We start from the raw sequence: 14,060 nt of genomic DNA, 5'->3' as shown, positions 1-14,060 counted from the left end.
AATATTTTCTACCCTTAATAAATAATTTTCAATACAGATGTTTCAAAGGGTTAAAAACCACCTTTGGATGAGCTGTTAGCATTTGTTTTTTATTTTGTTTTGGATGGTGTGTACTTGCAAAGAAAGCCAGGGTTAAACACATGAACCAGTACCAAGCCAAGTCCCATTTCCCACTAGCAGCTTCCTCTACTCTCTCCTGTTTAAGTGCTTTAGAGGTTAAGCGTGACAGGCTGGGATGCTGGAATATTGCAGGCTGCATGATGGTGCAGCCAAATGTAACGGGACCACAGAGTGGTTGTTATTTGTTTCCATCATGAGAGGTGTATCTTCTGTCCCTGCAGGACTGAGGAGACTATAACTATAATTGACAGTCCAATGGCACAAAAATCTCTCAAGAACAGTTCTGCCAAGTCCTTAATGGCTAGGATTTCATTCACGGGGGCTGTAGGTTAGCGAACTACCACCATAGTGTGCAGCAGCAGGCTCTGAATTTAGCTCCATAGCATTTATTCTTCTTTTACCTCTTATACGAGGCGATTCTTTAAGAGAAAGGAGAAGAAACAGCAAATAGCATACAGTGCATTTTCACACAAGTTATGATGTTTGGTGAGCAAAAAGCAGCTCCCTCACCTTCTGCCTACACTGCCCCTTCGCTCACCCAGAAGATGCTGGAGAACATTTATAGAGCATTTCAGTGACGGCACTTTCTATAACGGTGAGGGTAGAGCAGTCAGTTTTCTGTACACCCCCTTTTTCACTAACATTGCTCCATTGCTCCTGCCCTTTGAACAAATACGAAATCTCTTGAGTGCTTTCATATCTTCAAGGGGTAAAAGTGCTAAAGAGCATGGCTGTATTTCAAACAGAAACGCGCAAATCGGTTCCTGTCGGCTGAAGCTGTTCTGCTGGAAATGGTAAAACCAGCTAGAAATGTCACTCAGTTACACACACAACCTTCTATCAAAGCAGTAAGTGACGAGAACCAAGAACACGGTGGCCACCATTTGCTTTGTTTTACAAGTCATCCCCCTCCTATTGCTGGACTTGCGAAGGGGTCTTGCTCCTATGTTTGCCACCTTTTCTGTACTTAGTGGATTCATGTAAGAAATGATGCTTAGACAGAGCAAACTAGAGAAAGGCACTAAACAATACTGGAGTCTGAAAATCCTTTAATTATGCACAGAATTCAAACAGTTCTTGAAGTACAAGGTAGAATTTCGATAGCCATGTAATTCAGTCTGACATCACGAGCTACAGCGCTGCAATGCTAATTTTGGCGATGATTACAGCTCTGAGAGGTTGATGCAGTCTTCATTTACATGTAATCTCTGGTTTGTCTTCTGAAAGGACTAAGGATCTGCTACATTCTGCATGCAACGGGAGCACCAGTCCCCCCAGCTTTGGTTAGGATGATCCCACTGATCAAGCAGCAGCAATGCCCCACTACAGCCCACACAAACTTTTGACCCTCACACACAACTTAGTGACACCTCACGTGTGCTGCAAGGCCTCGCAACAGCCTTCTGGTGAAAGGTTCACGATGTGATTCGAGAGTGAGAATTTATTTGCAGTGATCAATACTGATCATCCCATGGTCTTCTTTTGCTGCAGAACTTCTAATCGTTGAACATCGAGGCCTCTGTGAGGGAGTTATTTCAGTTACTACGTCAAATCCTACAGCTTGGGCTCCGTCAGGAATTAGGAAGTTTCTCTGCCTGCGTCCTCTTCTCCCTCATCCCCACAGAGTTTGTGGGAGATAGGTAGAAGGAAGATACAGTTGTTCCCTTTCTACTTCTTTAAGGCAAAGAATGAAGTTATACCCATTTATCTCCAAAAAAACTTGCATCACTGGCAGGCCTAGATAAAGTTACATGACTCAGAAGATGAGAATCCCCATCTTCGGTCTTCTCCTTGTACTAGAGTAACTCTACAGGAATGCCGCTACTCATTTCAAGGAGGAGGAGGATATCCATCACAAGGGCATTGCGAACTTTTATTTTTGCCATTCTGACCTCTCACTAATTCCTTAGGAAGGAAGCAAGGGGAGGTTGGCATCTAATTTGTTAAATGTACTGTTAAGTCATGTTTGGTACAACTCACACCAGAAAACACAACACAATCTCTGGGAAGAATTACAGACACAAGAATAAGAGCCTGTTTTCAAGTGATTGAAGGAAAGTTATCAAGCTCAACATAGACCAGGTAACACATTCCTAACTCCCAGATTCAATCAAAATAGAGCAGGAATATTTAAATTGTAGTCTAAATTAGATCCATAGCAATCTTCATAGAAATAGGCAAGTCAAGTAACAAAGTTATCTTTGAAAAAAATCTATTAGCAGTAATGGGATGATAATCCTCTCAGATTCATTGATGCTGACAGATTAAATACTTCAAATTCATCTTTTATTTTGTTAGCTCATTTGACACAAAATAAGCCCTACATTTTTTTGTATTATAGTGGGAGTAGAGGGAGTTTTGCTGTTACTGTGGCAAACTCGGTATTAATGGAGTGCCTCTGCCTATTCAGAAGAACTACACAGTGTCACCGAATGACAACTGGAAAAGACTAACTCGTTTCCTCTTTTAGTACCACAGTTTACTAGAAACTAAATTAACGTTACTGAATTTTTGTCTATTTAGGAAAAAAAGCATCTAAGAAGTGGGAATCATAAAAGGAAAAATGCATGAATAAATACAATTTCGCTACAGTTTGAGGTTAAACAATATAGGGTTACATAGCTGCCAACCTCCTGCTCCTGGTGCCAGGCTGGCAGATCTCCAATGACGGAGCAGCCTGGAAGCTCCTGCAGGAGGAATCCCTCCTCCTTTCTCCTCCAACAACCCACCACGTGGCAGCAAGAGCAGAACGTCTCACAGCAATGTTTCGCAGCCCCCGAAACAACTGCCAGCCAGACTCACCAAAACCCAAACTTCCGCTCCGACCCTCTGTGTGCTAAGTGAAAATCCTGGCTCCAAGACGACTGGTTGTTCTAGTCCCTGGTGTTTCATGCATAAAGCCTTTCCAAAGGTTAGTTTCATGCTGAGACCTGGAAACTTTTCGTTACACAAAGTTATTTACTATACAGCCCTTTGCAATAGGATGAGATGTTTGCTTTCTCTCGGAAATAAATAATATATGTCAGGCCTTATATCATACATTATTCCAGCTGATTACGGGTCTCCAAAACCCAACCCAACAAAAATTGGAATGGACGCAGCACACACAAAAATAAGACAAATCTCCAGCATCTCGGCCCATGTGGCTCCACCTTAGCCTCAGTTACGCCGAAGTTATTCAATTTTGGATGTACAGATTTGACCCACTGACTCTAACAAGACTCCATAATTTACAATGGTAAATAAGCAGTTTTGTTTGTTTCCCACTACTGTGTTTATCCCTTAAATATTTTTCAGCTACTTTCCCTCTTACAAAAAGGAAATTACTGATCATTTGCCTATGAACCATATAGGGAAGCTCATGAGGTCTTTAAAAATGCATAATTATCTAGGAAAAAATAATTAAATTTCAGAATTAGAAAGCTCTTTTAATGAGCCTATATTTTTTCAGGATTACTTAGCTCTGAGAATTACATGATGTGCATAACATCCAGGACTTGATCTGGAAGCCTTCAGTTAGGACACAGTGCTAAAGAGGAATGACACGTGTTAAATACACGCACCGCCTAGCGTCTTCCAGTGCGTCCACTGCATTCATTATTGATCTGCAGAACGTGGCTTTGACAGGCAAAGTGCTGCTAACTGCTACCCAGCATTACTATTTTACTCTAAGCAAACAGTCCGTGTTCTCTACAGCCAAAGTAGGAGAAAAAGTTCCAACTCAGTAAATACCTTGCAATACATCAGCAGCAGCAAATACCTCCTGAATTGGAAGTTCAAATTAATATTTCAAAGGGTAATGGCTTACCACAGATCTTTAGCGGTTTTAAATCTGGCCTAGAACACGGCTAACCTGAAGCATTTGTCACCATAAAAGTCACAGACACATCTGTTGAACTGCAAATCAGATCTGGTTTTATATGACAGGTGAATTCAATTAATAGAGCAAATTTGTTTTTCTGTAATGCAATTTATTATTAGGAATGGTGTAAGCATAGAAGCAATTTTGTGAGTAACTGTTCACAATTTATAAGAAATCTCCATGTTTGCTCTTTTTATGTTCATTGTCTGCCAGGACTCGAGCAATTTAATTTCACATGCAGAAATGATCACAGAAAAAAAGTTTCAGATCCACAAAAGCATTTCCTACTGAGAAAAAAGCAACATATCCAACGAGAAGACAAGTAATATCACACTTCTTTTAACCATCTACAGATAAACAACCTGCATGGCATTGCAGTTTGACATACAGGGAGTGAAACACGCACCGAAAGAGATCCAAAATATTTTCTTTCAGCATTCTACAGATAACACTCGAATCAACCAGGAGTTTTCAGAAAGATGTTAAAGTTGACAACAAAAGTTTGACCTGCCGCTGGGTGCTGCACGTAGCACGAGGCAAGCTGACCGTACCTCTCACAAGGGAAACACAAAGCTGTGTTTTCAGCCCGGTTACAGGCCAGCTCCAGAGCTGGGAACAGATTCCAGGTACATCCACGTGCCAAGCAAACCGCCACGTGCTTTGCAGGGCACAGGACTGGAACAAGGCGGTGCAGGCAGCAGGGCCAGCGGGGCTGCTGCACTCCCGACTGGATGCTGCCTCTGCCATGCTGCCTCTACTCTGCCTGGCACGCCTGTTCCCTCCACATTTAATTTCTGTAAACATCAGGCTCCAGAAGACGCATCGGGCTTCAGAACTGAGCCACCTCGAGGACATTTTCCCCTCGGACGGTGACCTCGGTCAGCTGGGAGCAAAGCGGTCAGTGAGCGCTGGGCTGCCCCATTTCCCACCGCCTCTCTCTCGCAGCTCTCCAGTCCTGGGCTGCTTCTCCTTTCACTTGTGAGCAATAGGTTTGGGGTTTCTGTCAACTCTCCAGGCCATTGTTATCCACAAGCTAATGTCATTGACTGCTTGTGTTTTTCTCTTTCCGATACACATTAAGCAGGGGTTTCCAATGAGATGGTCACAGTATGAGATATGCTTTTCAAGAACATGGCAATGATTTTCTTTTCCTTCTTTCTTAAATGAAGTCAAATATACAAAGACTGGGATAACCACGAACTGAAATTACCCTTATGATGTGTGCATGAAATTCCACGTACATATTCTTGTCTGAGGAACCACGTTAATTTCTCGTTGTCCTACCTCAATACAGACACAGCAGCACACAAAAAATACCCTGCATAAGCAAATTGATTTGATACCTTATGTTCATCCTCTTCAATAATCCAAAAGCAAGCTAATTGCTGAATCAATTCAAAGCATGCTAAGCTTCCTAAAGGAAATACTTTAACCTAAGTGAAACTAGGTGAACTCATTGCAGCAGGGTTTCACTGAGGTCTGTAACCTGTTAAAAATAATAATAATAAAAAAGAAACAGGAAAAAATAGACAAAAAAAGTTAAGTGGACCAGAGTGACCAAGAGCCTGCAATGGCCATTTCTTTATTATCTGCATTTTTGGATGATGTTTAAGAAAGGCCACCAAAAGGAGAGTGCAGGGGATGGAGGTAAATGACAAAGATATTAATCAAAACTATGAAGGTAAATTACAAAGTTGGGATTACCAAGCCTTGTACATAGCGTCACCAACTTGCAACACCTACTTGCAAGATGAAAGATCTAAAATGCGGTTTATTGAGTTCTAGTAAAACATGATGAAGTATAAAAAAATGCATATTTGCAATTATTTGTGCTATAAGGTAAGGCAATGTGATGCAACACGGTAATTAAGGTTCTTTAAAAGTAGAGTGGAAAATGAAACCTTTTTCTATTTCATACAAATGAAGCTGACCATCTGCTTCACTGCAACAGCAGCAGCTTCTAAAAACAACAGAAACAGCAGCCTCTGGTGTTAAAATTTTGCTTTTTCCCAGACTCCACCTTTCACCAGAAAGCAGCACTGAAAATAGAGAAAATATACATCAAGTGGCCCTGAGGGATCCTTTACACCATAAGTAATTTTCCATCTTAGCTTATATCATACTGCCGGTGTTTGCATTCTGTAATTCACTGTGCAATGATCGTCAGATTAGCATCTATTCTGCCCTGCTAAAATTCACCTCGATACAAAGTCCTCTTACTCTATGAAGATGGACATTCTCTTTCGTAGCATGGAAAGCTCATTTCACCCTTGTAGAGCTCAAGCTTTATTTTCTACATCTGAAGAGATAGGAACTGCACATCTCTTGAGCACATATATGAAGAAGCCAAATGCATACGAGGATAAACCAGGAAAAACCACCACTGCAATACACTGCCTTAGAGGGAAGAATTATTCCATTTTTTCTAAAAATGAAATATTTCACAGAGATGCATGCATTAGAACGGAAGTGCACAATGGAGACTGTGTGCAGTTCACTTCCAAGACAGGATCATACGTGTAACTCTTCAGTTTTGTGTGTAATATAAGGCAAACTAAGTGCCATTCTGATCGGTAGCATGCCAGAAATTCATTGTATCCTCTCTGTGCAAAGCAGTAATATACTCAAGTACTCTCAGAGTGCAAATTAAAACAATCCTCATAAGGATCAGTGTCCTGTAACAGACAAAATCAGAGCATATTCGTGTCCAAAGTCAGTCCCATACTCAATAGAAATATTTGCACTACCCCACTCTATCTCACAAACTACGTTACAACAGACTATGAGTACATCAAGAGATGCAGAAAAAAATCAGGACTAAATAGAAGCCATAACAAGACAATGACTTAAAAAAACCACAGATGCAAGCATAGATGCTTTATCAGCTCCAAAATATGGCAACTTCTGCATTTTATACCCAGTTTTGAAATACTGTTTTTCTGAGCCCCCACATTTCCTATGGCTTTATATAAGCATATTACCTTCTTTAAAACCTTAGTTTCTCTACCTACAAAAACTAAAACCACCACAAACAAACCAAGCTTGTAGCATCACGAAGATCTGAGAGAAACAATAAACTATTGAGTAAAACCAAACCCATACATAGAAGAAGTTTATTTTCTGAGCAGTTACAAAGTTAATATCAAATTATCAGATTAACCTGCGTGAGACCTTACACACCATACGCTGAGTGGAAGGATGGTTCAAAGGAGGGCATGCAGTTTTTTTATTTTAATGAATGTTTTGTCCTAACAAAGAAAAAATACATTTTCTGAACTGTGATTTGAACAAAGTCATACAAGAGATATAGAACTCTTGTCTTTCCTTTATTTTTTTGCACCCCTCTATCACTTGTTAATATGCCAAATCTACGGCTAGCTGAGATACTGATGACATGAATACTTTAAGATCAAATAAATCAGTTTGCTGACACAGTGCATATTCAATTGGGGTTGGCATGTGAGAAATATTTCAGACAGTAAACTGTTGAATGCACTTACAAATAATCAAACAGCTTTACTCTCAGCAGGGTATCAGGAACAGAGAAAGAGAACTTGAGTCAATCTAATAAAACAACAGAAATAACACACTTCCTTTGAGATGTGGAAATCAGGACACCTGAAAAACCTCCCTACTCTGCTAATGCAGAGTAAACTCTGAAGCAGAGCTGGCTGCAGCGGATCAACAACATTCCTCAAATAAAGCATCAGTGAGGGCTCTTACACAGCTCTAAGCTGGTGACGATGAAGTACTTTGCAAATATGGGTAGCATCTAGATACACAAATGAAATTCCAGCCCATTCATAATGAAACCAACGGAGGCTCATCTAATTTGCACAAGGATGTTATTAAATGCAAGACAAAAGGTACAACCAGGACACAAATACCTTGCCTATCAGTCCTGTCTTCACCACTAGATTTATTTCAGTATCAATAGAATTGGCTGTTTTTATCTTTCTAAAACAAGTGTTATTTCTCCAAGAGCCTTGCTGTCCAGAAACTGGTTTGTCCTCCTGGTTCCTAGATCCAGAATAATGCTTTACATACGCCGCCCTCTAGACTGCATATTATGAGTGCTTTTTATGTTTTTTTGTTTTTTTGTTTTTTTGTTTTTTTTTAAAGGGCAAATCAAAAATCCAAAAATTTCAAACTAAAAGGAGACATTTGCTTCAACAGCTTGTTGTCCACAGCCTTACCTGTATTCCATTAGGTGGCTTAGCGGAGCATTTTATCATAATAAAATCAGCAGAAAGATGCAGTGGCTACCAAGCAGTACAGTAAATGCACAGATGCTACTGGAATAGAAACAGGAAAATCCCTAAACGATGCTTATTTACAACAAAATGTACTCAGATCTAGGAACACCACATAACATGTAGCTTTAGGCTTTAATATCAAGATGCAGAGGAATACTAACACTCATGCTTCAGAGACATCTTTATGCGGTTACGTGCAACCCAAAATTAGTTTAAACACAACAATGAGATTAAAAAATTAGTGACTTTCTTCTCATTTCCAAATTACCACAGTGCCTGTGCACTGTTTACTGTAAAATAAAAGCCCAAAGCTGCGTATGTATATTCATTCCAACAGACTCAAAATGCAGCGTGAAGGTTATCTGCAATCATTTCATTTCTCTTTAAACCCCATTCAACACAGAATCCTGGAATACAATTTGCTTCAGAGGCAGCTTTTAGACAAGTTCATAAACCAAAAGCTTACAGCTCAGTGGGTTGGTAACCGAGGTTAACTGCTTCAGCCAAAGCCACAAATAAACACCACGCAACGTCGCAACTGAGAGCCTACAGCCACCAAGCTGATCCGAAAAATAACCTGTTCTTCCTCATGACAGTGCCCCAAACCAACTCTGCCTCAGTCTAGAACTCGAAATGCCCTGCACAGCAGGCTTCAGTTAGATGGCTGAAACTTACTCCTTACCAGCAACACGAGAGGCGTGACTCGCAGTCGGACATTTGGGGAGCTTCTAGGGCCTGATCCTGCCTGCACCTGACACAGCGCAAGACCTGCCGCAGGGTTGTGCCGGATGGGTGAGACAAAAAGCAGCAAGCGCCTCGCTGCACTGATTTACAAACACACACGTTCCTTTGCCATCAGGGATGTTTCTTAACGGGAGTATTAAAAAAATTAAGAAACGCTAGACTTCCTCCTACTCTCACGATTTCGGTCGCTGTTCTGCAGAGCAAGACTTTCAGTTCCAGGGGCCCACCGGCAGGCCACCACCTTCTGCCCCCTGCACCTGTCGGAGGGCTGGAGCTGGGGGCACAGAGGACGAGGGGCCAGCGAGGACCCCAGGCCCGCAACAAGGTGCCACGAGCAGCGAGGTGCCGGCCGGGGGCAACCTGGGGCGACTGAGGCCAGCAAAGGGCGCGCACAAGGCAACGGCAGCGCGGCCACGACAGGGATGCGAGGAGAGACGCCCACAGAGGGGCTAGCGATGAGGATGGAGAGAGGGATCTTTGGGAATCTACCGAGTCTGTTGGGAGATCGCTCCGTCCCGGGGAAAGCAGCTGATGGCGGTGGATGTGCCAGAGGGGTCTCTGGCCGGGAGGGGTGCCCGGGTGGCCCCCAGGTAGCGCAGAGCACCTCGCCCCCATGGAGTGGCGATGGGCGCAGGGTGCCCGACAGCCTCTGCCTCCTTCCCCCAAAACACTATTTCAGCGGCTCACCGGGCTGAAGTCACACACACAGGGGAGAGCCCCAAGCCCTCCGACACCCACCTGGCGTCCAGGTACCACCACACGCGGCTGCGCCCACCACACGCCCCCAGCCTCGGGCGCTGGCGGTGGCCAGGGCGCCCCTCGGAGCAACCAGGGGGACCCCCCCCCCCGTCCTCCCCCGGTCCCAAAGTTGCCGGCAGCGCCCCGAGGACGAGCCGGGAGCTGGGGGGGGGGCCCCGCTTACCTCGCAGCGCGGCCGCCCAGCTGCACAGCCCCAGCACCAGCGCCAGCCGCTCCGGGCAGCGCCTCCCCGCAGCCCCGCCGCCCATGCCGCGGGTCTGCGAAGCGCAAGGGGAGGCGAAGCCCCGCTCGGTCCCGCGGAGCCGGCTCAATTCACTCCCCCGGATTTATTTTTTATTTTATTTTATATTATTTTGCCTGCACCCCCTCCGCTCGGAGCGGGGCCGGGGCAGTGGCGGCGCAGCGCTGCCTCCCCAACCGCCCCGCTCGGCTCCGCGCTGCCGCTGCCGCTCCGCCCGCATCCCTAATGAGCCGCCCCTCCCCCACAGCCAATTAGCCGCGCGGGGCGGGCACTGACGGGGGGCAGCACCTGGCACCCCCCCCGGCACCCCCTCACCACCCGGCACCCCCCCCCAGCACCCCCTCACCACCCAGCACCCCCTCACCACCCAGCACCCCCTCACCACCCAGCACCCCCTCACCACCCAGCACCCCCTCACCACCCAGCACCCCCTCACCACCCAGCACCCCCTCACCACCCAGCACCCCCCCCCCCAGCACCCCCTCACACACCGCTCCCCCCGCCCGACCCCGCCCCAGCCCCCCCGGCCGCACCAGGGGGGACCCGGGTTATTTTTTGGGAGGTGGGGGGGGGGTGCAACCTTGCCTCCCATCCCCTCAGGATTTGGGCACTTAACCCCCCCCCAAAAAAAGAAAAGAAGAACAGTGCTTCATCTCTTAACGATCCCATGAGGAACTACTCCAGCAGCCACCCCCCAACCCCAAAGCAAACACATGTGGTGCCATCTTTATTAATATTGCATGGGGCTGTGATCAAAAATTCTGTTTCTTGGCAGGAGTGTCACTGTTTCCCTCTCCCTCCCCCCCCCCCCCACCCCCCCCCCCCAACCCTTTTATCCCAAGCTTGCCATGGAGCCACGGCCCCTGCAAGCGACTCCTGTAAGGCCAAAAACCATTGGGGTGGCCGAGTGCTACCGCTCCTGCCCTGGTCATGGCCTCCCAGCTCCTCACACTCCACCCTGACCCCCTCCAGAGCCTGGCACAGGGACAATCCCCCCTCAGGGACAATCCCTGAGTCCCCCACGGGCGCTACCCAAGCACTCACCGTGGGGTCCCCCATGGTAAAAACACATGGGGCACACTCATGACCCCAAAAGCAATCTTTAGGGAAGGCCAGCAGGGCTTGCTGCTAGCCAACGTACTACAGAACTGCACCAGCACACAACAAAAAACAAACCAACCCACCCCAAATCTGAAATACCGCACTCGTTCCTCACACCCCATGCCCTTGGCAGCTGCTACCAACCCAACGTTCGGAAGCCCCTGGCTGGTAAGTTCTAGAAAAGTGTGACGGGATTAGTTACACGGACATAAGAACAAGGCTTGACAATCGGTCCTGCAGGCTAGCTGTGTACTGTTTTCAGCTGGAAACAAATAATTAAGGAAAAAGGAATTTGTAAACAGAATTTTAAGAGGAAAAAAAAAATCAATATCTGAGAACATCACATCAGAAGATCTCTTATTCCCTTTCTGTCATGCATTTGCCAGGCTTCAGCTCACAATGGAGAGCAGAGTGGCAAAGGCTGAGAGCAAATATATGAAAAATACATTTTCTTCAACAGCCTTTTAGGTCACCTCTACAGCCAATGAGTTCCAACAACCACCACCACCAGACCCCAAAACCACAGGGCTGGGAAGGCACCCGGGGAGGTTTTCACATGAGAGCACCCACCGTGCCCCCTTGTCAGCATCACGGCCCCGTTTGCCAGCACAAACACAGCCCCTCATGCTCACGCTCAGCGAGCCATCTATTTTTGCCTATGCCACTGAGTCAGTGTTTGGTGCTTTAGATAAAAATATCAAGCTCTCCGTTTATCAAGCAATCTGAAGGGAAGAAGAGAGCACAAGGAGAAGAGGGCAACAGCTGGTGGCTTCAGTCGGGGCGCCTGGAAATACAAAAAGCAAAATGTTCGACAGCCAGAGTCTCCGGGTGGGGCGGAACGCAGCAAGTTCTGAGCTGGGGAAATGCAGCTACAGGTGAAATCCTACCTTCTTTAGGCACTGATACACACCCCGATAGTGCAGCACCTTACAGAAACAAGGCTTAAATGTGCTACGACAGCCCAACGCGCCACTATTTTTAACGGAGGCCATCCACGCAGTGCTTTTAACAGGGGAGTCACAGGGAAAGCTGTGATCTACCTTCTGATATCAAGGTGTGAGCAAGAATGAAAGATAAGCCAGGAATCCACCACAGAGGATTAATGGCACTACTGGAGGAAAATGGAGAAAAACTAACGGAGAAGCTGAAAATGCTAGAAGGAAGAAGTTTGTTCATCCTTCGCATTTCAAGGGTTAAGCTTTATAGCAAGCAGTGTTTGTTTTCTGACAGAGTCCATATTTCATAACTGGGTTTTGAGATTTCCTAGAATCTGAAAATCTGAAGTTTGATGCAGCTGCTGACAAAGAAACTAAGCAGAAAGCAAAAAGGAGAAACACAGCGAGCCACAGCAACTCTCCTGAATGCGGCGATCAGAGCAGTCACGCACCCAGCCAGTACAAAAGCGCCTGCGGGAGGGCTGGGCAGAGCCCTAACGGGGAGTCTTGGCTCAAGCCTTCAGCTCTGCCATCACCCTGCTCTTCTGAGCATGATTTTTCCCCATCTTAGGTTCCATCTCAGGTTGTGCCGTTGAGATAGCTGCCAAAGATTTACTTATTAAACAGCACTTTACAACTACAAAGTAATTTTTTCTAGCTAGAATATGTAAACACCCCAATAATTTTCAATAAACCACACAGCTACAGCCTGAAGGAAAAAAAAAAATCACCTCCTCCACACTGGAAGCTCAGCAAAATGTTCCAGCTGAGTTTGCAAAGGTGCTTTCAGTCCCTCTCTCTTCTCAAGTGCAACACAGAAGCCTGCAGCCAGGTGATTACGTTTTGTTCCTTATTTGATGTACAGCCTTGGAGGAGCCCACAGGTGATTTGCAATAAATCAGAATTCACATCACCTGCACGTCAGATAATAGGCTGGGGGAGGGCATTGCTGACATGCTCTCAGGAACAGGTGAAAACAAAGCTCCTTCATTTTGCAGCTCTTGCAACTAAAAACATACCTGAGCTGACTGGTGAATCTGAAAAACTGTACGCACAATGGATATAATGATAAAAGGAGAATAAATGCACCCAACTCATTGACATATATCACAGAACATTACACACGTACCAGTTGGCTCTAATGCAAATATTCACATCTGTACAACAGATAAATAATTCAGGAGCAGACAAGAACATCCAACTGTAGCAAGTAGTAAGTAATGAAATTACGTGAAGCACTCTGAATGGGCTCCGTCGTAACAGCACACAAGTCAATAGAAAACATCCTTGCTCTTATCATACTTTGGACATTTATCCTTCCCCTCCTCTCACTCACAAAAGCACCCTAAACAAAATTGGATCTGAAAATCAGTCAAGATAAGAGCATGAAAAGAATGCTCTACTTTGCCTAAGCATCTACTGCTCCTCTCAGAGGCAGGTTGCAGGGCAGATGAACCACTTCCAGTCTGACCAGCAGAGCCATTCTTATGTGCCAGAACACAGAGGTAACAGCTGAGCAGAGCAAGGCATCACAAATACACAGAAACACCTGAAATTCACCCTGATCTTTTTCCTTTGCCCTCAAGTTTATGATCACCTGTACCTGCCTCTGCTGCTCTGCAGAGCTCCCTCCCAGCAACAGAGAGAGGCACATGCTAGCGAGGAGCTCTGGATCTCCAGATAGTCAAAGAACACCAACCCCTGACCAGCCCCCTTTAAAGAACACCCTCTGTTAAGCCAGCCACAAAACCAACAGCAGGGTACTTGCTCTGTCCAGCCATTTCTCTTTCTCTGTAGCCAGGTCTGGCTCAGAAGTTCTTCCTAAGCGTGGAACGCCCGTTCTGCAACACCCGTTTCCACTGTACGCATCGCGCAGGCAGATGGCTGGGATATCTCACAGCAGAGACAGCAGCTGCAAGATGAGGGCCCAGCATTTCCACTCTTCACAATACAGAAATTTAAGAACAATCGGATAAAAGTTTTATCATTTTCTTTTCCTCTTGGTGCAAGATCTCTCACTCCCCTGCATAAGGTCAGGGTTT

At 45.6% G+C, this 14,060-nt stretch overlaps 1 protein-coding gene across 9 annotated transcripts in view; it reads right to left on the bottom strand.

The window, feature by feature from the left end:
- The window catches only part of UNC5D (unc-5 netrin receptor D), a 211,888-nt gene that overhangs the window by 130,997 nt on the left and 66,831 nt on the right, over positions 1-14,060 (bottom strand). For 2 of the 9 annotated variants that reach the window (XM_080568464.1, XM_080568467.1), the window contains exon 1: positions 9,905-10,194. The exons of the other annotated variants lie outside the window; for them this stretch is intronic. In XM_080568464.1, the coding sequence (XP_080424590.1) occupies positions 9,905-9,989 (85 nt within the window). In that variant the 5' untranslated portion in view covers positions 9,990-10,194. Of the gene's footprint in view, positions 1-9,904; positions 10,195-14,060 lie in introns of those variants that run through there. 9 annotated transcript variants of the gene reach the window in all.

This window comes from Anser brachyrhynchus (assembly GCF_964034855.1).
Source record: "Anser brachyrhynchus genome assembly, chromosome: 26".
NCBI classification, from domain to species: Eukaryota; Metazoa; Chordata; class Aves; order Anseriformes; family Anatidae; genus Anser; species Anser brachyrhynchus.
This window is presented reverse-complemented; position numbering and strand designations above follow the sequence as displayed.